Genomic DNA, 26,461 nt, shown 5'->3' with positions numbered 1-26,461 from the left:
CAGGCTGGGTGCTGAGCGGGTATTGTATCACAGGAAAGGGCTGACAGGGTTTCATCCTGTCCTTATCATTTGATTTTCAGACTCTGGTCCCAGAAAGCCCTGGCTTTCTGGCTCCTGAAATGACCATTTCCACCTCAGACCAGGAAATAAGGTGGTTAAGTGGCCACAGATGAGTGAAGGTGGGATAGCATCATCGGAGAAGGGGGGGAGGGGGTGAGGCAGCAAGGCAGTGCTCTCCCCCCCACCTCTCTGAATAAGGGGCTCCCCGCATGGGTGAACAGCCAGCAACCCTGACAAGGTTTACTTTATGGGCTACCGGCATGGCAATGCAGGGGCCCCCATTCATTGCTAGGTCAACACCAGTGGTAGTGGGGCAAGACCCCTAATTGGGCATTAACTCTCCCTAGGGTGGGCAAGAAGCTGTCCACAGGCCTTCATCAGGGTGAGGTCAGGAAGGCAGCGGGGTCTCCAGCCATCACCCAAATAAATGATACCCTCCCACCAAATTCCACTCCTTGTTACTTCAGGCTTTTTTTGGAAGATTAAATCTGTCCAGAAATAGATTAAAAGGATTTCATTTTGCTCCATGATCGCAACATTGTGCTAGTGAATGTTTGCATTGTTTTGTGAGAAGTGTACTCACTTTCACCACATAAACTCTGACAAGGACTTTGATTGGTCTATTCTTCGGGATCCCCTGTAAGATCTTAAAATCAGCTTCTGCTTCCTCATTCGGATAGATTCGGAAGGAACCCTGCGCAAAGGAGAAGAGCAACTAATGTTAGGACCAGAATGGGAACAGTGGTGCATATTCCCCAGCCCCAACATTCCACAACTTATACCCTCAATTTAAAAGTTCAAATTTCCTCATAAAAATGGCCAATTATTCACCTTCTCTCCTGGTATCCAACATATTGGAGTCTTGAACCAGGCTTATTTCAATAAACTCAGAACAATTCTTTATTAGAAACCAAACTCCTTTTAACAAGTTGCAAGTATTGGTTAACACACAGTTTAAATCGAGAAGCATGAATATCTATTTTCCTGAAGAATTTCGCACACACACACACAGACAAACAAAGGACAAAACAATCTCTTGTGGGCTTTAGAGGATGAATATTATTAAACAAAGGATAAAGTTTGCAGAATCTCAAAGCTGTCGATCGGGAATTCCTCGGCGGATGTCAGGGAGTTCTCATGAACTGGTCTCAGCTTTGCAGGTCCGAATGCAGACCAGTTACACTCAGCTCAGGGTTGTCTGGCTACAGGCTGATAGCAACACACAATTTTAGGTAAAGTCGAGAGAGAGAGGGATCAGTTAGGGGAGCACCCTTTCCCCAGCAAGTTCACTAAGATTCTTCTCTTTCCCATGTGATTTCCAGCAAGTGTCCGGTACAGTTTTCTCCTGCCCATCAATTAAAGTGATTGCAGTTCAAACAATTAATCAGGTCTCTTTAACACAAGGGCCAGGTGCTGGAGGCGCGGTATTTCCCATACTGACACCTCCATTTTCTAGATCGCTTCTGTCCCTCACTCAACAAGTCTGCCGAGTACAGCCAGGCCTCATACAAGAGCATTCTTTCTGGTTGTATCACAGCTTGGTATGGCTCCTGCTCTGTCCAAGACCACAAGAAACTATAAGGGGTCATGAATAAAGCCAGTCCTTCACGCAAACCAGCACTCATCCATTGACTCTGTCTACACTTCCCGCTGCCTTGGAAAAGCAGCCAGCATAATTAAGGACCCCACGCACCCCGGCCATTCTCTCTTTCACCTTTATCCGTCGGGAAAAAGATACAAAAGTCTGAGGTCACGTACCAACCGACTCAAGAACAGCTTCTTCCCTGCTGCTGTTAGACTTTTGAATGGACCTACCTCGCATTAAGTTGATCTTTCTATGCTATGACTAACACTGCATTCTTTCATTTCCTGGTTTAGAACTGGAGTTTAATATTTTACAAATTTTATCATCTTTTGTGTTACAGGGACATATATTACAAACATGAATCTTCTAATTAAACAAGCACCAGTGTTTCCTCAGTTAGTGGCCACCTCTTGAACATGGTCAAATACAGTAAATACCGAAAGGGACTCAGATAGATTCCAAATTGTGCAGTCCCTGAATAGGACAGACGAGGGAGCCGCTGAGCACATTGTTGAAAATGTCAATGTTTGGACAACATCCCAGAATAATAATCACCCACGCCCCAGAGCAATAATCACCCACGCCCCAGAGCAATAATCACCCGCGCCCCAGAGCAATAATCACCCACGCCCCAGAGCAATAATCACCCACGCCCCAGAGCAATAATCACCCACGCCCCAGAGCAATAATCACCCACGCCCCAGAGCAATAATCACCCGCGCCCCAGAGCAATAATCACCCGCGCCCCAGAGCAATAATCACCCGCGCCCCAGAGCAATAATCCCCCGCGCCCCAGAGCAATAATCCCCCGCGCCCCAGAGCAATAATCACCCGCGCCCCAGAGCAATAATCACCCGCGCCCCAGAGCAATAATCACCCGCGCCCCAGAGCAATAATCACCCGCGCCCCAGAGCAATAATCACCCGCGCCCCAGAGCAATAATCACCCGCGCCCCAGAGCAATAATCCCCCGCGCCCCCAGAGCAATAATCACCCGCGCCCCAGAGCAATAATCACCCGCGCCCCAGAGCAATAATCACCCGCGCCCCAGAGCAATAAACATCTAACCATATAAAATGCCTCTTTTTAAAAATATAGCATTGGAAGATGATGGACCATCATTGAGAAGCTTCTTTCCCCCTGGATCAACACCTTCTTTCCCCCTGGATCAACACCTTCTTTCCCCCTGGATCAACACCATCTTTCCCCCTGGATCAACACCATCTTTCCCCCTGGATCAACACAATCTTTCCCCCTGGATCAACACAATCTTTCCCCCTGGATCAACACAATCTTTCCCCCTGGATCAACACAATCTTTCCCCCTGGATCAACACAATCTTTCCCCCTGGATCAACACAATCTTTCCCCCTGGATCAACACCATCTTTCCCCCTGGATCAACACAATCTTTCCCCCTGGATCAACACAATCTTTCCCCCTGGATCAACACAATCTTTCCCCCTGGATCAACACAATCTTTCCCCCTGGATCAACACAATCTTTCCCCCTGGATCAACACAATCTTTCCCCCTGGATCAACACAATCTTTCCCCCTGGATCAACACAATCTTTCCCCCTGGATCAACACAATCTTTCCCCCTGGATCAACACAATCTTTCCCCCTGGATCAACACAATCTTTCCCCCTGGATCAACACAATCTTTCCCCCTGGATCAACACAATCTTTCCCCCTGGATCAACACAATCTTTCCCCCTGGATCAACACAATCTTTCCCCCTGGATCAACACAATCAGCACTGGCTAAACCTCCTGGGTAAGAGGAGAGAGGGGGAAGCGAAACAGGAGAATGTAGATGAGAAAAGCGAAAGATGAAACTTCAGCTGTATTCAGTTACACTCCAGTACATCAAGCTGACCTTGTATTTCCCCATGCTCCGATCATCAAACTGATCTCCGAATTCATTTTCATTGGCTTTACCTCGGTATAAAGGGAAGATATAGAGCCAATCCTCAAAGTTATTGTACTCATTTTCTAGCTCAGAGTTGTAAATCTGCAAACAAAACAGAGAAATTCTTTACAGCTCAATACAGTCACTGATGGAAAGTCTGGTTAGATAGAAACTGTCTTTGATTAAATTGACTAGATTAACAATCAGAAGGCTATCGTCAGAGGCGGGATTTTCTGCTCCTGATTTCAGGGATGGGGCGGAGAATGGAGCGGGTGTTCCAAAGTGACTTTTATACTGGCAGGATCTCCCCGCCCCCCCCCCCCTCCGCCCGCAGCCGCTAATGATACACTTAAGTATTGTTATTGGGACTTTACTCGAGCCGCCCCCTCACCCCCTCCAGTTCAATTGGCCATTCATAATGGTGTGTGAATCACAACAGATTCTCCGTGATATACACCTGGCAACCAGAACCTGCCGAAGGCGCACAGGTGAGTAGAACCCCTGTGGGGAGAGGGTCATTGCCCAGACAACAATCAGCCAGCATTATCTCATGGGAGTTGTCCCTTATATTGATCTTGTCCAACAGTTTAAAAATCGAATGGTAAAAGGTGCCAATGTAGCCAACAGGATACCCAATCTCTGCATTTCCCGCCTTAAATGACACTTTGTCAAAAAGTGGCAAAATTCCACACATTTGCATCCTCTAACCAGAATTCTTGGGTAAGCTAATGCAGCATATCTGAAACAAAATCAGAAAGTTCTGGAAAGATTCCGCAGGGTTGGAGAGAGGAAATTCAAGACTAAATTTCAGGTTGGTTACCCTGTCTGAAAATGACTTGACTGGTTTTGAACCCAGACACTTGGAGCGTTAGAAAATGTCCAACTGATGCAGAATCAAACAGGCCTCAGTGAGCTTATTGATCCCACTGCCCTCGACATAGTTTAAACTGCAAAAAACAAACAGTCTGATTGATACCCAGAGTTCCTCAGCTCACTCAAACAACAAAAGATTCAAATTGAATTGAATAGTTTGCCATCACACCTATTCCATGTTCCTTGCTGAATTCTGACTTTCTACATGTCGTCAGAACAACAGAAAATTCTGAAAGAGCAAAGGATGGTCAAGTAGCAAGAAGAGAGCGACGACAAAAACAGCCTCTGATCCAATGTTTCCATGGGTTAAGAAGGGTTCGGGATGAGGTGGCATGGTGGCACAGTGATTAGCACTGCTACCTCACAGCACCAGGGACCTAGGTTCGAGTCCCAGCTGGGTCACTGCCTGTGTGGAATTTGCACTTTCTCCCTATGTCTGTGTGGGTTTCCTCCGGGTGCTCCAGTTTCCTCCCACAGTCCAAAGATGTGCGGATTAGGTCGATTGGCCATGCTAAATTGACCCTAGTGTCAGGGAGATCAGAAGGGAAAATGTGTGGGGTTACGGGAACAGGGCCTGTGTGGGATTGTGGTCAGTACAAACTCAATGGGCCGAATGGCCTCCTTCTGTATTGTAGGGATTGTATGAGGAAGTGAAAGACATGTGCCATGTGAGTTCTCCATCATTTCCTTTATTTCATCCTGAACTCGTTAATATCAGTCACAGGAAGTGACATGATTTCCATTCCTCGGAAAATCGTCCTCCCTTATTTCCTCTTCCAGGTGTCCGGCCATCAGTGTAAGCGGACACCAAAATACAAGGGAGAAAACACAGCTGGCTCAAAGAAGAAGCTTTTTAAAGATGGAGCTGTTCAGGGATGAAATTCCAATGAATAAACTGAGGTGTCGAGGGAATCGAGACAAGGTGACTGGGAGCGAGGAAGTTAGCTCGCAAACAGAGAAGGGTTACAGACAGTGCAAGAGGGAGGATGGACGGGGGATAGAGAAGGGGAGAGCTCAGACCAAAGGATTGAGATGTGTTTACTTTAATGCCAGGAGTATAGTGAATAAAGGGGATGAGCTCAGAGTCTGGATCGATGCCTGGAAGTGTGATGTGGTGGCCATTACGGAGACTTGGATGTCTCAGGGACAGGACTGGATACTACAGGTGCCGGGATTCAGATGTTTCAGGAAGGACAGGGAGGGAGGCAAGAGAGGGGGTGAAGTGGCACTGCTGATCAGGAATAGTGTCACAGCTGTAGAGAAGGTGTATGCTGTGGAGGGATTGTCTACAGAGTCTCTGTGGGTGGAAGTTCAGATCACTTTGGAAGGGGTTGATCACTTTGCTGGGAGTTTTCTATAGGCCGCCCAATAGTGACAGGGAGGTGGAGGAGCAGATAGGGAAACAGATCCTGGAGAGTTGCAATAATAGCAGAGTTGTTGTGATGGGAGACTTTAATTTCCCAAACATAGATTGGACTATCCCTAGGGTAAGGGGATTGGATGGGGAAGAGTTCGTTAGGTGTGTTCAGGAGGGTTTCCTGACACAGCATGTGGACAAGCCTACAAGAGGAGAGGCTGTACTTGATCTGATACTGACCAATGAACCTGGACAGGTGTCAGATCTCTCAGTGGGAGAGCATCTTGGGGATAGCGATCATAACTCTATCTCCTTTATGCTTGCATTGGCAAAAGAGAGGATCAGGCAAGCTAGGAAAGTGTTTCTATGGAGTAAGGGGAAATATGAAGACATAAGGCAGCAAATTAGAGGAGTAAATTGGAAGCAGGTATTCTCGGGGAAATCTACTGAAGAGAGGTGGCAGTTTTTCAAGGATTGTCTGTCTAGGGTTCTACAGGACAATGTTCCGAGCAGACAGGGAGGAGTTGGTAGGTTGAAGGAACCATGGTGCATGAAAGCTGTGCGGGACCGAGTCGAGAAGTAAAGGAAAGCATACAAAAGGTTCAGAGAGCTTGGCGAAGATAGGGATCGAGATGAGTATACGGCTTGTAGGAAGGGACTAAAGAAGGAAATTAGGAGAGCCAGAAGGGGTCACGAGAAGGCCTTGGCAAGTAGAATTAAGGAAAACCCTAAGGCGTTCTATAAATATGTGAAGAGTAAAAGGATGAGACGTGAAGGAATAGGGCCTATAAAAGGTGAAGGTGGGAAAATCAGTACGGAACCAGTAGAAATGGCAGAGGTGCTTAATGAGTATTTTGCCTCAGTTTTCACAGAGGAGAAGGACCTGGGTGGATGTACTGTGGGCTTGCAGTGGACTGAAAAGATTGAGTATGTGGACTTTAAGAAAGAGGTTGTGCTGGAATCTTTGAATGGCAACAAGATAGATAAGTCGCCGTGTCCGGATGGGATGTACCCCAGGTTACTGTGGGAGACGAGGGAAGAGATTGCAGAGCCTCTGGCGATGATCTTTGCATCGTCGATGGAGACGGGAGAGGTGCCGGATGATTAGAGGATTGCGGATGTGGTTCCTATTTTCAAGAAGGGGAATAGGGATAGCCCAGGAAATTACCGACCGGTGAGTCTAACCTCAGTGGTTGGTAAGCTGATGGAGAGGATCCTGAGGGACAAGATTTATGAGCATTTAGAGAGGTTTAGTACGCTCAAGAATACTCAGCACGGCTTTGTCAAAGGCAGATCGTGCCTTACGAGCCTGGTGGAGTTCTTCAAAAATGTGACTAAACACATTGACGAAGGGAAAGCGGTAGATGTGGTTTATTAGGATTTTAGCAAGGCGTTCGATAAGGTCCCCCATGCAAGGCTTCCAGAAAAAGTGAGAGGGCATGGGATCCAAGGTGCTGCTGCCCTGTGGATCCAGAACTGGCTTGCCCAAAGGAGGCAGAGAGTGCGTATAGATGGGTCTTTTTCTAATTGGAGGTCGGTCACCAGTGGTGTGCCCCAGGGATCTGTTCTGGGACCCTTGCTGTTTGTCATTTTCATAAATGACCTGGATGAGGAAGTGGAGGGATGGATTGGTAAGTTTGCTGATGACACGAAGGTTGGTGGGGTTGTGGATCGTCTGGAGGGATGTCAGAAGTTACAGAGGGACATAGATAGGATGCAAGACTGGGCGGAGAAGTGGCAGATGGACTTCAACCCAGATAAATGCGTAGTGGTCCATTTTGGCAGGTCAAATGGGATGAAGGAGTACAATATAAAGTGAAAGACTCTTAGTACTGTAGAGGATCGAAGGACCTTGGGGTCCGGGTCCATAGACTCTAAAACTGGCCCCGCAGGTGGAGGAGGTGGTTAAGAGGGCGTATGGTGTGCTGGCCTTTATCAATCGAGGGATTGAGTTTAGGAGTCCGGGGATAATGTTGCAGCTATATAAGACCCTCGTCAGACCCCACTTGGAGTACTGTGCTCAATTCTGGTCGCCTCATTACAGGAAGGATTGGAAAAGATTGAAAGAGTGCAGAGGCGATTTACAAGGATGTTGCCTGGATTGAGTGGCATGCCTTATGAGGATAGGCTGAGGGAGCTCGGTCTTTTCTCCTTGGAGAGACGTAGGATGAGAGGAGACCTAATAGAGGTATATAAGATGTTGAGAGGCATAGATCGGGTGGACTCTCAGAGGCTTTTTCCCAGGGTGGAAATGGCTGCTACGAGAGGACACAGGTTTAAGGTGCTGGGGTGTAGGTACAGGGGAAATGTCAGGGGGAAGTTTTTCACACAGAGGGTGGTGGGCGAGTGGAATCAGCTGCCATCAGTGGTGGTGGAGGCAAACTCAATAGGGTCTTTTAAGAGACTCCTGGATGAGTACATGGGACTTAATAGGATGGAGGGTTATAGGTTGGCCTAAATGGTAGGGATATGTTCGGCACAACTTGTACCAATGTACCATGGTGTGGTGCCCCAGAAATGAGATTAAAGGCAGGGATGAGGAGAGACTGAAGAACGAAATATTCTGAAGGGTGAAATCTAAAGGAGATGTGAGAAGAGTGAGGAGTTTTTAAAAGAGCATCAAGATCCAGTGTTGGTCAATTGATCAGGATAGATTGATGCACATACAATATGGAATGTTATAATTGAAGATTGTCAATCCGTTTCACCTGCTTCTTAAAGAGTTATAATACATTTATCAAACAGAATATTCCTTTCACAAAACCATGTTGACTCTGTCAGATTGCATCATGATTTTCTAAATGTCTGTTCGGACTTTCTTAATAATTTAACAATGGGAAAGAGAAAGAGGTGTTGGTGAAAACCTGAAATTACCCGAAATGATGCAATGCTTTTCTTGGCTGTTGTGGGCTCCTGTTCACCTGGCCCATTAACTTCCTCCTCAATCTCATCGAATGTTGACAGGTTCAATTGAGTAACAGCTGTAAAAAATGAGAACAGAATGAGGACATGTATTATTCTCAATGAAACTCAGAGTAATATTCCAGATTAATTTGTGCCCAGCATTTTATACTGATGGATTCTAATTTCCTGTAAACATCGAACCACTGCATTTGATAAGCCAATTCCTTCCTCGGAGAAATCCTTGAGAAGGTGGTGGTGAGCTGCCTTCCTGAACCACTGCAGTTCCTGTGGTGTAGGTACACCCACAGTGCTGTTAGGGAGGGGCAGTAAGAAGTCTCACAACACCATTTAAAATCCAACAGGTTTATTTGAAATCACGAGCTTTTGGAGCGCTGCTTCTTCATCAGGTGAGTGGAGAGGTGGGTTCACAAACACAAAGACACAATTGCAGGATAATGGTTGGAATGCGAGTCTTTTCAGGTAATCAAGTCTTTACAGGTACAGATGGTGCGAGTGGAGAGAGGGATAATCACAGGTTAAAGAAGTGTGAATTGTCTCAAGCCAGGGCAGTTAGTAGGATTTTGCAAGCCCAGGCAAAATGGTGGGCGTTACACGTAGTGTGACATGAACCCAAGATCCCGGTTGAGGCTGTCCTCCTGTGTGAGGAACTTGGCTATCAGTTTCTGCTCGGCGATTCTGCGTTGTCGTGTGTCTTGAAGGCCGCTTACCCGAAGATCAGAGGCCGAATGCCCGTGACTGCTGAAGTGTCCCCAACAGGAAGGGAACACTCAAGCCTGGTGATTGTCAAGCGGTGTCCGTTCATCCGTTGTCATAGCATCTGCATGGTCTCGCTGATGTATCATGCCTTGGGACATCCTTTCCTGCAGCGTATCAGGTAGACAATGTTGGCCGAGTTGCATGAGTATGTACCGTGTACCTGGTGGGTGGTGTTCTCACGTGTGATGATGACATCCTGTGGTGTAGGTACACCCACAGTGCTGTTAGGGAGGGGCAGTAAGAAGTCTCACAACATCCAAAAGTCGACGATCCGGCATGTCTTGCAGAGGTTGTCAGGTGTGGTGTCGTGGTCACTGTTCTCCTGAAGGCTGGGTAGTTTGCTGCGTACAGTGGTCTGTTTGAGGTTGCGCGGTTGTTTGACGGCAAGTAGTGGGGGTGTGGCGAGATGTTCGTCTTCATTGATGACATGTTGAAGGCTCCGAAGAAGATGTCATAGCTTCTCTGCTCTGGGGAAGTACTGGACGATGATGAGTACTCTGTCCGCCGTGTCCCACATTTGTCTTCTGAGGAGGTTGGTGTGGTTTTTCACCGTGGCACATCGGAACTGTCAATCGATGAGTCGAGTGCCATATCCTGTTCTTAAGAATGCGTCTTTCAGTGACTGTAGGTGTCTGTTGCATTCCTCCTCATCTCAGTAGATCCTGTGTATACGGAGAGCTTGTCCGTAGGGGATGGCTTCTTTAACGTGTTTAGGCTGGAAGCTGGAGAAGTGGAGCATCGTGAGGTTATCCGTGGGCTTGCGGTACAGTGAAGTACAGAGTTGACCGTCATTGATGGAGATGCGTGTGTCCAAGAATGCAACCAATTCCAGAGAGTAGTCCATGGTGAATTTGACGGTGGGATGGAACTTGTTGATGTCATCATATAGTTGTTTCAGTGATTCTTCGCTGTGAGTCAAAGGAAGAAAATGTCATCGATGTACCTAGTGTATAGCATCGGTTGAAGGTCCTGTGCGGTGAAGAGGTCTTGTTCGAACTTGTGCATAAAGATGTTGGCATATTGAGGTGCGAATTTGGTCCCCATGGCTGTTCCGTGTGTCTGGATGAAGAACTGGTTGTTGAAGGTGAAGACGTTGTGGTCCAGGATGAAACGGATGAGTTGTAGAATTGTGTCTGGAGATTGACAGTTGTTGGTGTTGAGTACTGAGGCAGTTGCAGCAATGCTATCGTCGTGGGGGATGCTGGTGTAGAGTGCCGAGACATCCATTGTGACGAGGAGTGCTCCTGGTTCAACTGCTCCATGGGTGCTGAGTTTCTGTTCAGAAATCAGTAGTGATTTAATTTATTATTGTCACATGTATTAGCATACAGGGAAAAGCATTGTTTCTTGCGCGCTATACAGACAAAGCATACCGTTCATAGATAAGGAAATGTAATGTTACAGTCATAGCTCGGATATAGCAAAAGATCAACTTAGTGCAAGGTAGGTCCATTCAAAAGTCTGATGGCAGCAGGGAAGAAGCTGTTCTCGAGTCGGGTTGGTACATGACTTCAAACTTTTGTATCTTTTTCCCGACAGAAGAAGGTGAAAGAGAGAATGTCTGGAGTGCGTGGGATCATTAATTATGCTGGCTGCTTTGCTGAGGCAGCAGGAAGTGTAGACAGAACCAATGGATGGGAGGCTGGTTTGTGTGATGGATTGGGCTACATTCATGACCTTTTGTAGTTTCTTGCGGTTTTGGGCAGAGCAGGAGCCATACCAAGCTGTGATACAACCAGAAAGGATGCTTTCCATGGTGCATCTGTAAATGTTGGTGAGAGTCATAGCAGATATGCCAAATTTCCTTAGTCTTCTGAGAAAGTAGAACATTGGTGGGTTTTCTTAACTATAGTGTCAGCATGGTGTCGTGACAGAAACTGAGGGTTCCTTGTACAATGGGTTTCAGGATGCCCTCGATATAGCCAGAGAGGTTCTCGCACAGGGTCCCATTGCCTGATACGATGGGACGGCCGGGTGTGTTGGCCTTGTGTATCTTCGGGAGGCAGTAGAGATCTCCAACGCGGGGAGTACGTGGGATGAGAGCACGGAGGGTGCTCTGAAGGTCCGGATCAAAGATCTTGATCAGTCTGTTGAGTTGGCAGGTGTGTTCTTTGGTCAGATCTGCGGGTAACTGTCTGTAGTGTTCCCGGTTGTTCAGTTGTCAGTACACTTCTTTGCAGTAATCTGTTCTGTTCAGTATGACGGTGGCCCCTCCTTTGTCTGTTGGTTTGATGACAATGTTGCGGTTGGTCTTGAGAGCGCGGATGGCGTTGCGTTGTGCTTGGGTGACGTTCGGGGCTGTCTTGTTAGTACGGCTGATGAATCTGGCATTGATGCATCGTGATACCAAATAAACCTGTTGGACTTTAACCTGGTGTTGTGTGACTTCTTACTGTGTCTACCCAGTCCAAAGCCAGCATCTCCACATCATTAGGGGGGGAGTTCTAGGATTTTGACCCAATGACAGTGAAGGAATAACAATATATTTCCATGGTAGGGGAGTGTGGGGGATACAAGGAAACTTGCAGGTGGTGGTGTTCCCAGGCATTTGCTGCACTTATCCTTCTAGATGGTAGTGAGTAAGTTTGGAATGTCTAAGCAGCCTTAGTGAGTTGTTGCAGTGTATCTTGTAAATGGTACACACTGCTGCCACTTTGAATTGATGATGTGGAGATGCCGGCGTTGGACTGGGGTAAACACAGTAAGAAGTTTAACAACACCAGGTTAAAGTCCAACAGGTTTATTTGGTAGTAAAAGCCACACAAGCTTTCGGAGCTCCAAGCCCCTTCTTCAGGTGAGTGGAAATTCTGTTCACAAACAGAGCATATAAAGACACAAACTCAATTTACATGAATAATGGTTGGAATGTGAATACTTACAACTAATCAAGTCTTTAAGAAACAAAAGAACATGAGTGGAGAGAGCATCAAGACAGGCTAAAAAGATGTGTATTGTCTCCAGACAAGACAGCCAGTGAAACTCTGCAGGTCCACGCAACTGTGGGGGTTACAAATAGTGTGACATGAACCCAATATCCCGGTTGAGGCCGTCCTCGTTGGGTTAAACTAAAATGGCAGGGGGGGTGGGAACCTTTGCAAGGAGTCAGAAGAGGGGAAATCAAGGACAAGAACAAGAGACAGAAAGTGGAATAAGAAATGTGATAGGCACAGAAATCAAGGGCAAGAACCAAACAAGGCCACAGTGAAAAATAAAACCAGAATATTAAAACGACAAGCCTTAAGGCTTTGTGTCTTAACACACGAAACCTTTGCAATAAAGTGGATGAATTAATCATGCAAATAGATGCAAATGAGTATGATATTGTCAGGATTATGGAGACATGGCTGCAGGGTGACCTGGGATGGGAACTGAACATAGGAGGTATTCAGTATTTTGGAAAAACAGATAAAAAGGTAAAGGCGGTGGAGTTGCATTGCTGGATAAAGACTAAATTAACACCATTTTGAGGAAGGATATGAGCTCTGACAATAGAGCTCATATCCTACAATACGGGTAGAGCTAAGAAACACCAAGAAACATCAAAAAACATTAGTAGGGATGAAATTCAGACCCCCAAACTGTAGTGATGTTGTTAAACAGGAAATTATGACGCGTGAAGAGAAAAAGATTGTTGAAGGTAAATCCAAGTTCCTTACAATAAGAAACAGGGGAATTTATAATGAGGAACAAAGAAATGGCTGACCAACTGAATATAAGGAGGACACGAATAACATAGATCAGCACGGTGGCACAGTGGTTAGCAAGGCTGCCTCACAGCGCCAAGGACCGGGTTCAATTCCAGCCTTGGGTGACTGTCTGTGGGAGTTTGCACATTCTCCCCATGTCTGTGTGGGTTTCCTCCGGATGCTCCAGTTTCCTCTCACACTCCAAAAGATGTGCAGGTTAGGTTGATTAGCCATGCTAAATTACCCCTTAGTGTTAAATACGTGGGGTTACGGGGATAGGATTGTTGTCAGTGCAGGCTCAAAAGGCTGAATGGCCTCCTTCTGGACTGTCAGCATTCTATGATATTAGAAATGTTATGAGTGAAGGTTTCCCAGGCTGATTCCTGGGATGGCAGGTCTGTCATATGAGGAGAAACTATGTCGGTTAGGATTATATTCACTGGAGTTTAGAAGAGTGAGAGGGGATCTCATAGAAACTTATAAAATTCTAACAGGGTTAGACAGGGTAGATTCAGAAAGAATGTTCCCGATGGTGGGGGAAATGTTGGGAAACAGAGTTTAGTGAGAGGGAGGAACTGAAGGAAATCAGTATTGGTCAATAACCCTCTCTGTTACCTCCTCAAAAAACTCCAGCTAATTAGTTAAACACAATTTCCCCTTTAGAAATCCATCTGGCTCTTCCTAATCAATCAACATTTTTCCATGTGATTCATTCTATCCCGAATAATTGTTTCTAAAGCTGAGAAGAAATTGAAAGAATGAAAATTGCAAGGAAGAGGATTGTGCACACGGGACAGAACCCTGCCGTTGACCCTGTAATCCGCATTTAAATTTGTCCTCCCAAAATGAATCACCTCCCACTTATCAGGGTTAAACTCCATCTGCCATTTTTCGGCCCAGCTTTGCATCCTATCTATGTCTCTTTGCAGCCTACAACAGCCCTCCACCTCATCCACTACTCCACCAATCTTGGTGTCATCAGCAAGTCAGAGATTCACATAATTTTTGATTATGAAGGGAATCAAGGACTATGAGGATAGTACGGGAAATTTGGGTTGATCTAGAAGGTCAGTCAGGATTTTACTGAATGGCACAGCAGGCTCAAGGGGTGAATGGCTTCCTCCTATTTCCAATGCAATAACTTACCTTGTTCATTCGCTTCCTCATCTTCATCATTTTCTTTTTCCTGAAATAAAGAGAAATTACTGATTCTGTTCAGTTTATATTTGTGAGCGTATCTTTCTGCAATTGTTGATATGCTTCCCCAGCCTCTATTGTATTCGTAATGTTCATGCAGGAGGCTGGAATTCTGAGGCCCAATTCAGATAGAAAGGAAATTCCCTCTACCCTACCTGAAGAATGAACCTCACTCAGTCGACAGCTCAGAGGCCTGATTGAGATGTGAATTCGGAGCAGAGAGCTAACAGACAGAGCCAGGAAGGGGATGTACAAGAGGCCAGAGGTCAGAGACAATGGCCATGATTCTCCGGGATGGAAACTGGAGTGTTTTCCTGTCTCTCACTGGCTCTGGCAACACTGAGCAGATAGAATTCAACCACCTTTTGTCGAGAAACAAATCACCATCTTTGAAGATCACAGAGTGCAGTAACAGCACCGCCCCCACCCCACAATGTAGCGGTCTCTCCACCCCCCACAACTCAGAGACCAAACATTCATCCCCAAGGGGCAACCTCCTCTCTACCAGTAAATATATGGTTATGCCCCTGCCCCCAACATCACCAAGACAGAGGCCTCATCCCCATTTCCCCACAAGAGAGACACTCTGATATGGGGTCACTAAAGGCCCTGCCCCCCTTCCTTCCTCCATCAGGCCCCCCTTATCTATGGATAAAAGCTACTCCAGTGCAGACACTCTATTCCAGCATGAAAGGTTGAAGAACACCCACTATGAGAAAAATATCAGCTGAGGTCTTCAGAACAAAGAACAAGCCTGTGATTTGGAAGGCTTCCAGCTGTTCAGGGGGCATGGATTTAATTGAAATCACTATGAAGGAGTGATATCCACGTTTCCCAGGGCAACAAGGGGAAATCCAGCTACGGGACCCCCATCCTGGGGGAGTGTCCAGCGGTCAACCTTTTCCCCAGCCCGAGCCCACCCAACCCCCAGGGGGACTCTCCCTCTGCAGCCTGGCATGGGCAGAGGGGCACATGGGCACAGTACCTACTTCCTCGTCTCTCTTCGGGGTCCAATGTTTCAGGTCCATGCTTGTCAGGCACAGAACCTCCAGCAGGAGGGGGTCGAATTGGATTTACAACCCAAAACTACATTCAAATTGGTGTTAAACAACTGACAGATTCTCCCTCGCTCTGGTTGAGAACCTGATTTTTGAGGTTGCAGCAGGTGAGATACTGGGAATGAAACTGATGCCTGGCGGGAATCCTGATTTAACTCTCTTGCCCGACTCAATGGACCATTGGGATTCCCACCTGGAGCTAATGGCCTTGGAGAATCACCCCCAATGTAGCAATGGGGGAAGTTATCGAGAGATGGACATGTGCAGGGGTTTTCTGAGAACGGGGGTGACTATTACAGGTTTAAAAGCATGTTGGGGAGAGGGTACCATCTACAATATCGGTTATCTTGAGGGCAAGAAATTCAGTTGAATGGTACGACAGTTGAAGGAGTTCAAGCTGGATCTCACTGAAGAGATGACCTTGGAGAGACATGGAGGATTTGAGAGAGAAACCAGAAAGAGACAAAGAGAAGTTCAGGCTGAGAGTTTTGACATAGGGTGAGCTTTGGCTTGGAGAAAAGGAGATGAAAATGGGTCTCCATGATGGTGACATAACTAATGGTGCTAATGATCAAATTTTAAACTAAATTAGCTCAAAATGGGCTGCAGAATTAAAAATAGTAAAAAGGAATAAGGTATGCTGAGGAATGAGATTGTTGAACAGTACTGGAGAAGGCAGTAGAATCATAATAGATAATGTCCAGACTAAGGAGGACAATGAGGATCCAAGACAGATTCCACATGCCCGTAGGCAAATGCACAAGGTGTGCTGAATATAGTTGGTGAGCAATTGTGTGGGATGTAGTGCTGTCCAACTCTGATTACAACCCTTTAGGAAGGATCTGAGGGTTCTTGAGAGGGTTCAGAGGAGATTTACCCAGAATGGTTCAAACAATAAGGAATTTTAACTCCAAGGTTAGGACCTGAGAAGCTGGGATTTCTCTCCTTAGAGTAAAGGAGATTGGAGGGAGATCTGATAGAGGTGGACAAGCTTATGCCAGGTTTAGATAATGCAGACAAGGAAAAGCTGTTCCCGTGGCTGAGGGGGCACAGAGCGAAGGGGGAGGGCACAGTTATCAGGTTAGCCGGGTATGAGGATAAACTTTATTCCTTGAGGAGTAATGACCCAGAGTTCAATGCCCATGAGGGTGGTGGTAGTAAAGGTGGAGAATGAAGAATGACAAAGAATGGATGAGCACTTGAGGAAAATAAACTGGTTACAGAGAGGAGGGGGGAGTGGAGTGGGAAGGGCCGGATTGTTCTACAGAGAGCTAGTATGAACTTGATGGGCTGAATCGCTTCCTTCTGTATCATAATGACTTTGAGCCTTGCAAGGAGAAATGGAAGAACAAATGGAGATTAACTTTCTACATATCAGCTGGAGCTGTTGGCTAGACAATCAGGTTACAGTTCGAAGAATACAATCTTTCATTCTATTACTCTGAGCTGGTGTCAACAATTAACCCAACCAGTCTGAATGTAACTGGCACAATGTGCTGTAATGGCTTCACACACTATGTAATGTTTAGGAAGCTCTTTAACAACAATGTCCCTAGAAACATCATTTTGGTGTGTGTGAGTCAACAATAACTTTACCATCATCTCCTCCAGAGATGTGTAATACTTGGACCACCAATCCAGTTCCTCGGGGTCAATTTTTTCCTCATGTTCTTCAGGTTCGTCCTTGGCTAGTTTTGGTTTCAGTGGCAGTTTCTTCAACGGCGTCTAATAAGAAAAGCAAATGAGGCATCTAGTTCCATCCTTTATACTCAGCCGGGAAACTGCTTATGAGGTTAGGTATCACAGGTGAGTCCACAGACTCCCTCACACACTCTCGCAAACGCAAAGAACAAAGAACAATACAGCACAGGAACAGGCCCTTCGTCGCTCCAAGCCTGTGCTGATCACGTTGTACTACCTAGACCAACCATACCTCTATTCCCCATTTGTTCATGTGTCTATCCAGGTAAGTCTTAAATGTCACTAACGTGACTGCCTCACTTGGCAGTGCGTTCCAGGCCTCCACCACCCTCTGTGTAAATAACTTCCTCCGCGCCTCTCTACTGAACCTATTCCCCTTACCTTGAACTTGTGCCCCCTTGTAATTGTCATTTCTGCCCTAGGAAAAAGCTTTCAACTGTTCACCTTAACTATGCCCCTCATAATCTTATAAACTTTTACTCAACCTCCATCTTTCCAGGGAGAACAATCCCAGTTTATTCAATCTCTCCTCATAGCTAATACTCTCCATGCCAGGCAACATTCAGGTAAATCTTTTCTGTACTCCCTCCAAAGCCTCCATGCCCTTCTGATAGTGCGGTGACCAGAATTGGACACAGTATTCCAAATGTGGCCTCACCAACATTTTCTACAACTTAAACATAATTTGCCAACTTTTATACTCGATTTCCCAGCTGATGAAGACAAGCATGCCACATGCTTTCTTCACCACCTTTTCCACCTGTGCTGCTATTTTTAAGGATCTGTGGGCCTGTACTCCCAGATCTCTCTGTACTCCCAGATCTCTCTGTGCTCCCAGATCTCTCTGTGTGTCGATGCTCCTGATGGTTCTGACATTTATTTTATAGCTCCCACCTGAATTGGATCTCCCAAAATGCATCACCTCACATTTGTCCGGATTAAATTCCATCTGTCATTTCTCTGCCCAATTTTCCAGCCTATCTATATCCTGCTGTATTCTCTGACAATCTTCATCACTGTCCGCAACTCCGCCAATCTTAGTATCGGCTGCAAACTCGCTAATCAGACCAGCTACGTTTTCTTCCAAGTCATTTATATATATTACAAATAGCAAAGGTCCCAGCACTAATCCCTGCGAAACACCACTAGTTACAGACCTCCATTCAGAAAAACACGCTTCCACCGCTGCCCTCTATCTTCTATGGCCAAGCCAATTCTGAATACATCTAGCTAGTTCACCTTTGATCCCATGTGATTTAACCTTTTGTACCAACCTACCATGAGGGACCTTGTCAAATGCTTTACTAAAGTCCATGTAGACAACATCCACAGCCCTTCCCTTGTCAATCATTTTTGTCACCTCCTCAAAAAACTCAATTGAATTAGTGAGACATGACCTCCCTTGTACAAAACCATGCTGTCTGTCGCTAATAAGACCATTGAGTTCCAAATGTGTGTAGATCCTATCCCTAAGAATCTTCTCCAACAGTTTCCTTATCACTGATGTCAAGCTCACTGGCCTGTAATTACCTGGGTATCCTTGCTACCTATCCTAAATAATGTGACAACATTGGCTATCCTCCAATCCTCTGGGACCTCACCTGTGGCTAACGAGGAAACAAACATTTCTGTTAGAGGCCCCGCAATTTCATCTCTTGTCTCCCTCTGTAATCTGGGACAGATGCCATCTGGCCCTGGGGATTTGTCTATCTTAATACTTTTTAGTACACCTAACACTTCCTCCCTCGTAATGATGACTTGTTCTAAAGGGTTTATACACCCCTTCAACACACTATCAATCGACGTGTCCCTCCTTTGTGAATACTGATGCAAAGTACTCATTAAGAATCTCATCAAATTCCTTTAGTTCTACACATAATTTCCCTCCTTTGTCTTTGAGTGGACCAACTCTTTCTCTAGCTATCCTCTTGTTCCTAATATTTCATGACCCCTTTTTGTCCTCCTAACTCCCCATTTGAGTGCTTGTCTACTTTCTCTGTATTCTTTAAGTGCTTCATTTGTTTTTAGTTGCCTCAACGTCATGTTTGCATCCTTTTTCTTCTTGACAAGACTCGCAATTTCCCTGGTCATCCACGGTTCCCGAATCCAGCCTTTCCTGTCCTTCCTTTGTACAGGCACATGCCTATCCTGCACTCCGATCAACTGCTCCTTAAGAGACTCCCCAATGCACTCGTGCGCTCACACACTCTCGCGCTCACAGTAGGTTAATGGAAATGTACACTGGTGTAGAAAGGGATATGAAATGGACAGCTGGTTCACAATTGCACACGTTGCACTCTTGTACACCTTGTCCTTCTAGATGGCAGTGGTTGTGAGTTTGGAAGGTGCTGATGAAGGACCCTTGGTGAGCTCCTGCAATGCATCTTGTAACTGGTACACATGGCGGCTACTGTGTATCAATGCTGGAGGGAGTGAATGTGTAAGGTGATGGAGGGAGTGCAGAGTAGCAGTTTACTTAACTCGTAACTCGTCACTTCCAGGAGATATTTGTTTGATTAACGAGGTGGTGATGCTCATTTTCACTAAATGCTCCTACAGGTTGGTAGAACAGGTCAAACACACAGATCTGTCTGGGTTCTGTGAACAATACAGGAGCTCAGCTGTACCTGACTCCATTGCGATACAGGAAGGTCACACTTACTTTCAGAACATCTAGAGGCCTTTTCTTATTATCAGAAAAAGCTATTTCTGGTTCGACAGAGATTGTGGTTTGAGTCTGTGCCTTGCCATTGGAAAATGGGAGTTTGTGTGCTTTTTCTGCAAGGGAAATGAAAATGAATGTTAACTATCTGTCCCACTTGAAACATTCACTTACAAAAAAGTGCAAATCATGGAAATCTGATGCAAAAAGAACATTGCGGGAATTAATTTTATTGGGAAGGTTTTGAGAAAGGCCCTCCATCAGAGGTAGAGGTTTTGATAAAGAGTCTTACTTTGAGCAGTGGTCTGACCTGATCCCTGTGACCTGATCCCTGTGACCTGATCCCTGTGACCTGATCCCTGTGACCTGATCCCTGTGACCTGATTTCCAGCATTTTCCAGTGTTTGGTTGTTAAAATCCAACACCTTACCTCCTGTTAGTTACAGCAACGGGGGAGATAGCCACAGAATTTCAATCTGAGACAGGAATGACCACTGGTCATCAGATACAGCTAACGGATTCACAGTGAACTGCTAACTGCAGCTTTCTGTCTAATCCACAGGCAGAGATTTATTGTTTAGGTCCATGTTAGCCCAAAGCACAGAAAAAGACATGTTCAGGCTGTGCTTTGATTCACCAGCCGGCTCCTTCTATGTCAGATGGGTGACATCCAAAGGTTAAAGGCTTGGCTTCACTGTTAAATAGATTGGTCTTTTTGGTTTGGTAATTCCTGATTGATAACCTGGCACCAATACGGCTACACTGGATCAAACACAATCTCTTACAGATTTACCCTCACTAGATGGTGAGTTCCAACAAGTTCTTCAACAATGGAGGCACCACAATCTCTCAGCAAGGAGATGTTCACATGTAGACCAGCTTTCGAGCAGTTGTTCAAGACTGAGGTGAGATTTGGCAAAATGTTTTGACACAACTATTGTTGGGGTTTACAGCCCCCACTCCAAAGATGTGTAGGTTAGGGGGATTACCATGGTAAGGGCATGGGGTTATGGGGATAGGGCCGTTTGGACCTAGGTAAAATGCTCTTTCAGAGAGTTGGTGTAGACCTGATGGGCCGAATGGCCTCCTTCTGCACTGTAGGGATTCTATATTGCAACCTCTCCAGTCCAGAATGCTGGGATCAATTCACTTCTGGATTATAGAATGTCTAACGGAAAGTATGTAAATTGGAAAACACTGGATATAAAAATTTACCTGAAACATAAAACAGTGATAAAACATTATAAAGCAGAAATAAAAAACAATTAATTTATCCAAATCCTATATCCCCCATGGTCCTACTCCCAATGTACTGTATAACATGATGCTGCTGAATTGAGGGTCTTTGTCACATTGCTCCAACTAACTCCACACAGACAGTGACTCGAGGCCGGAATTGAACCTGGGTCCCTGGCGCTGTGAGGCAGCAATGCTAACCAGTGCCGCCCAGTATGATGCTGCTGAATTGAGGGTCTTTGTCACATTGCTCTAATTAACTCCACACAGTTGGTGTTCAGGAGAGATAGATTTCCAGACAGATTATTGCAAATTCCTTCCCGACATCACTCTGGTCTCGACTTTGCTTTTCTCTTTTAAGACATTTTTAAAAACCCACCCCATTGACCAAGATTCACATGCACTAATTACCTCCTCGAGTGCCTCAGACTCAGTTTTGTTTTTAAAATCTTTGAAACACCTGGAAATTTTTACAATGTCAAAGGTGCTAAATAAATGCAAGTTGTTGTTGTTTATCTCAGGAAAGCCAGTGCGCTGGGGCCAGTTAACTCGATGCATATACTGAAGCCCAGTCTATGTGACATAAGAACATAAGAACTAGGAGGAGGAGTAGGCCATCTGGCCCTTCAAGCCTACTCCGCCATTCAATAAGATCATGGCTGATCTTTTCGCGGACTCAGCTCCACTTACCCGCCCACTCACCATAACCCATAACTCCTTCACTGTTCAAAAATTTACCTATTCTTGCTTTAAAAACATTCAATGAGGTAGCCTCAACTGTTTCACTGGGCAGGGAATTCCACAGATTCACAACCTTTTTGTGTGAAGAAGTTCCTCCTCAACTCAGTCCTAAATCTAGGAGGCCATGCCCCCTAGTTCTAGTTTCACCTACCAGTGGAAACAACTTCCCTGCTTTTATCTTATCTATTCCCTTCATAATCTTAAATGTTTCTATAAGATCTCCCCTCATTCTTCTGAATTCCAATGAGTATAGCCCCAGTCTATTCAGTCTCTCCTCATAAGCCAACCCTCTCAACTCCGGAATCAACCTAGTGAGTCTCCTCTGCACCCCCTCCAGTGCCAGTATACCCTTTCTCAAGTAAGGAGACTAAAACTGTACACAGTACTCCAGGTGTGGCCTCACCAGCATCTTATACAGTTGCAACATAACCTCGCTGTTTTTAAACTCCATCCCTCTAGCGATAAAGGACAAACTTCCATTTGCCTTCTTAATTACCTGCTGCACCTGCAAACCAACTCCTTGTGATTCTTGCACAAGGACACCCAGGTCCCTCTGCACAGCAGCATGCTGCAATTTTTTACCATTTAAATAATAGTTCATTTTGTTGTTATTCCTACCAAAATGGGTGACCTCACATTTACCAACATTGTACTCCATCTGCCAGACCCTCGCCCATTCACTTAGATTATCTATATCCCTTTGCAGACTTTCTTCTGCACACTTTGCTCTGCCACTCATCTTAGTGTCATCTGCGAATTTTGACACACTAAACTTGGTCCCCAACTCCAAATCATCTATGTAAATCGTAAACAATTGCAGTCCCAACACTGATCCCTGAGGCACACCACTAGGCACTGATCGCTAACCAGAAAAACCACTCTTTGCTTTCTGTTAGTTAACCAATCCTCTATCCATGCTAATACATTACCCGTAACACTGTGCACCTTTATCTTATGTAGCAGTCTTTGGTGCGACACTTTGTCAAATGCCTTCTGGAAATCCAGATACACCACATCCACAGGTTCCCCATTGTCCACTGCACATGTAATGTTCTCAAAGAATTCCACCAAATTAGTCAAACATAACCTGCCCTCATGAATCCATGCTGCGTTTTACCAATGGGACAATTTATATCCAGATGTCTCGCTATTTCTTCCTTGATGATAGATTCAAGCATTTTCCCTGCTACAGAAGTTAAGCTAACCGGCCTATAGTTACCTGCCTTTTGTCTATCTTCTTTTCTAAACAGTGGCGTCACATTTGCTGCTTTCCAATCTGCAGGAACCACCCCAAAGACCAGCGAATTTTGGTAAATTAACAGTAGTGCATTTGCTATTTCCCCCACCATCTCGGAGTGCTGTATTTCCCCACTGCAGCTACTCCAGTCCCCGTGTTTACCACAATGGAGTCCATATCCATCAGCGCACTGTACCCACTGCAGCCCAGACACATCTTCCTGTAATTCATAGATTATTCTTACTTTGGGTTTTAAGATCATCATCTTCAGGTTTTGGGTTCTCCTCCAGTTCCTTTAGGGAAAACTGCTGCAAGTTTGTGACAGTGTATGACCCCACAAGGACAGTGCGCCCGAATGCACGCTGTTCCACCACAAAGATGCTGAGCGGTGGGTGAAGGTATATCTGCTCTGGAAGTTCCTGTGAAATAAAAGTTCCAATTAAACTGTCCTCCAGTTTATTGCAATGACAGTGCTCAGTGATTGAACAAATGGCTCATCATTACACTAGCAGTGCACCAAAACATGTAAATTAGCTTCATGCAGTTTTAGAGCAGTGGGAATCAACCAGCTCCTCTGAACTATACAGCAGGTGCCAAGTTCTTGTACCAACTTGCCCAGATTCTGGAATGAAGGCACAGTGGTTAGCACTGCTGCCTCACAGTGCCAGGGACCTGGGTTCAGTTCCGGCCTCGGGTCACTGTCTGTGTGGAGTTTCCACGTTCTTCCCGTGTCTGCGTGGATTTTTAGCAGGTGTTCCTGTTTCCTCCCACGGTCCAAAAAATGTGCAGGTAAGATGGATTGGCAGGGTAAATACAAGGTGTAACAGGATAGGGCCTGGATAAGATGCTCTGCCAGAGAGTCGGTGCAGACTCGATGGGCCAAATGGCCTCCTTCTGCAATGTAGGGATTCTATGCTTGATGCACTGTTGAAACCACAAGAACTGACCAAAACTGTACCAGTGACTGGTGTTATCAAAAACAGCTTCCAGTCAGCTTCAGCCGAATCTGAACGACCGGGGAAACTCAACGCTGAGTCCAGAAGACCGTAAATGCTTAATCATAAGATGAGTTGCTGTTCCCCAAGCTTACATTGAGATCATTGGAACACTGCAGGAGGCTAAGGGCAGGGAGGTCAGCGTGAGAGCAAGGTGCAGAATGGAAATGCGGGTCACTGGAGGCTCAGGGTCAGGCTTGTGGACTGAATGGAGGTGTTCCACAAAGCAGTCACGCAATCTGTATCTGGTTCCTTCAATACAGAGGAGACTACATCGTGAGCAGTGAATACAGTCGATACTAGATTGAAAGGAGTGTTTGGGGCCTTGGACTGTGAGGACAGAGGAGGTAAAAGGGCAGGTGCTGCACCTCCTGGGTTTGCACGGGGAGATGTCATTGAAAGAGAACAGTGTCAGGGTGACAGAGGGATGGTGAAGGTGAGAGAATGCTGAGAGGGGAGGACAAGGTGTTAGGCGGTGGCATTCTGCCAGAATGGCAGCAATAGCCCAGCATGATCTGTTTAATATGGAGGCTGGTGGGATGGAAATTGAGGAGAAAGTGGACCTTATCATTGTTCTGGGAGGCAGACACAGGGATGAACAAAGAACAAAGAAAAGTACAGCACAGGAACAGGCCCGTCAGCACTCCAAGCCTGTGCTGATCATGATGCCCTAACTAAACTAAAAAAGCCTTCTGCTCTTACTCGGTCCGTATCCCTCTATTCCCTCCTTATTCATGGACCCATCCAGGTGCCTCTTAAATGTTGCTAATGTTCCTGCTTCCACCACCTCCTCTGACACCATGTTCCAGGCACCCACCACTCTCTGCATGAAAAAACTTCCCCCACACATCTCCCTTAAACTTTCCCTGTCTCACCTTGAACCTGTGCCCCCTTGTAATTGACACATCCACCTTGGTGAAAAACCTCCGACTACCCACCCTGTCTATGCCTCTCATAATTTTAAAGACCTCTATCAGGTCTCCCCTCAGCCTCTAGCTTTCCAGTGAAAACAATCCTAGTTTATTCAACTTCTCCTCATAACCTACTCCCTCAAGACCAGGCAACATCCTGGTGAACCTTCTTTGCACTCTCTCCAAAGCTTCCACATCCTTCTGGTAGTGTGGTGACCAGAACTGCACGCAATACTCCAAGTGCAGCCTAACCAAGGTTTTCTATAGCTGCAACATGATTTTCCAACTCTTGTACTCAATGCCCCGGCTGTTGAAGGCAAGCGTGCCATATGCCTTCTTAATCACCTTGGCTGCCTGTGTTGCCACTTTTAGGGAGCTGTGGACCTGCACGCCCAGATCCCTCTGTGTGTTAATGTTCCTGAGGGTTCTGCCATTTACAGTATAATTCACACCTAAATTTGATCATTCAAAATGCATCACCTCATATTTATTCAGATTGAACTCCATCTGCCATTTCTGTGCCCAAGTCTCCAATCTATCGATATCCTGTTGTATCCTCTGACAATCCCGGCGCTATCAGCAACTCCACCAATCTTCGTGTCATTCGCAAACTTACCAATCAGACCCCCCACATTTTCCTCCAGATCATTTATATATACTACAAACAACAGAGATCCCAGCACTGATCCCCGCAGAACACCACTAGCTACAGATCTCCATTCCAAAAAACACCCTTCCACCGCTACTATCTGTCTTCTATAACCATATTATATATGGCGCTCGACTCATCGATCGACAGTTCCGACAAGCCACAGTGAAAAACTGCACCAACCTCCTCAGAAGACAAACATGGGACACGGCGGACAGAGTATCCTTTGTTGTCCAGTACTTCCCCGGAGCAGAGAAGATACGACATCTTCTCCAGAGTCTTCAACATGTCATCGATGAAGATGAACATCTCTCCAAGGCCATCCCCACACACCCACTTCTTGCCTTCAAACAAACGCGTAACCTCAAACAGATCACTGTCCGCAGCAAACTACCCAGCCTTCAGGAGAACAGTGACCACAACACCACACAACCCTGTCACAGCAACCCCTGCAAGACGTGCCAGATCATCTCATGTGAGAACACCATCCATCAAATAAACGGTACATACTCTTGCGACTCAGCCAACGTTGCCTACCTGATACGCTGCAGGAAAGGATGTCCCGAGGCATGGTACATTGGGGAAACCATGCAGACGCTACGACAACGGATGAATGAACACCGCTCAACAATCACCAGGCAGGTGTGTTCCCTTCCAATCGGGGAACACTTCAGCAGACTGTGATCTTCGGGTAAGTGTTCTCCAAGGCAGCCTTCACGACAACGCAGAGTCGCTGAGCAGAGACTGATAGCCAAGTTCCGCACACACGAGGACGGCCTCAACCGGGATCTTGGGTTCATGTCACACTATCTGTAACCCCCACGACTTGCCTGAGCTTGCAAAATCTCACTAACTGTCCTGGCTGGAGACAATACACATCTCTTTAACCTGTGCTTGGCCCTCTCTGCACTCACATTGTCTAT

General features: G+C 46.0%; 1 protein-coding gene across 2 annotated transcripts in view; it reads right to left on the bottom strand.

The window, feature by feature from the left end:
• Positions 1-26,461, bottom strand: part of fer1l4 (fer-1 like family member 4) — a 240,860-nt gene that overhangs the window by 51,469 nt on the left and 162,930 nt on the right. For both annotated transcript variants that reach the window (XM_078237010.1, XM_078237011.1), the window contains 7 exons: positions 23,228-23,402; positions 19,770-19,885; positions 17,003-17,131; positions 14,298-14,337; positions 8,659-8,765; positions 3,522-3,656; positions 644-754 (listed from right to left, as the gene is read on the bottom strand). In XM_078237010.1, the coding sequence (XP_078093136.1) occupies positions 644-754; positions 3,522-3,656; positions 8,659-8,765; positions 14,298-14,337; positions 17,003-17,131; positions 19,770-19,885; positions 23,228-23,402 (813 nt within the window). The remainder of the gene's footprint in view (positions 1-643; positions 755-3,521; positions 3,657-8,658; positions 8,766-14,297; positions 14,338-17,002; positions 17,132-19,769; positions 19,886-23,227; positions 23,403-26,461) is intronic.

Source organism: Mustelus asterias, chromosome 20, assembly GCF_964213995.1.
Source record: "Mustelus asterias chromosome 20, sMusAst1.hap1.1, whole genome shotgun sequence".
Classification (NCBI taxonomy): Eukaryota; Metazoa; Chordata; class Chondrichthyes; order Carcharhiniformes; family Triakidae; genus Mustelus; species Mustelus asterias.
Note: the sequence above shows the minus strand (reverse complement) of the source record. Positions and strands in the feature narration are given on the sequence as shown.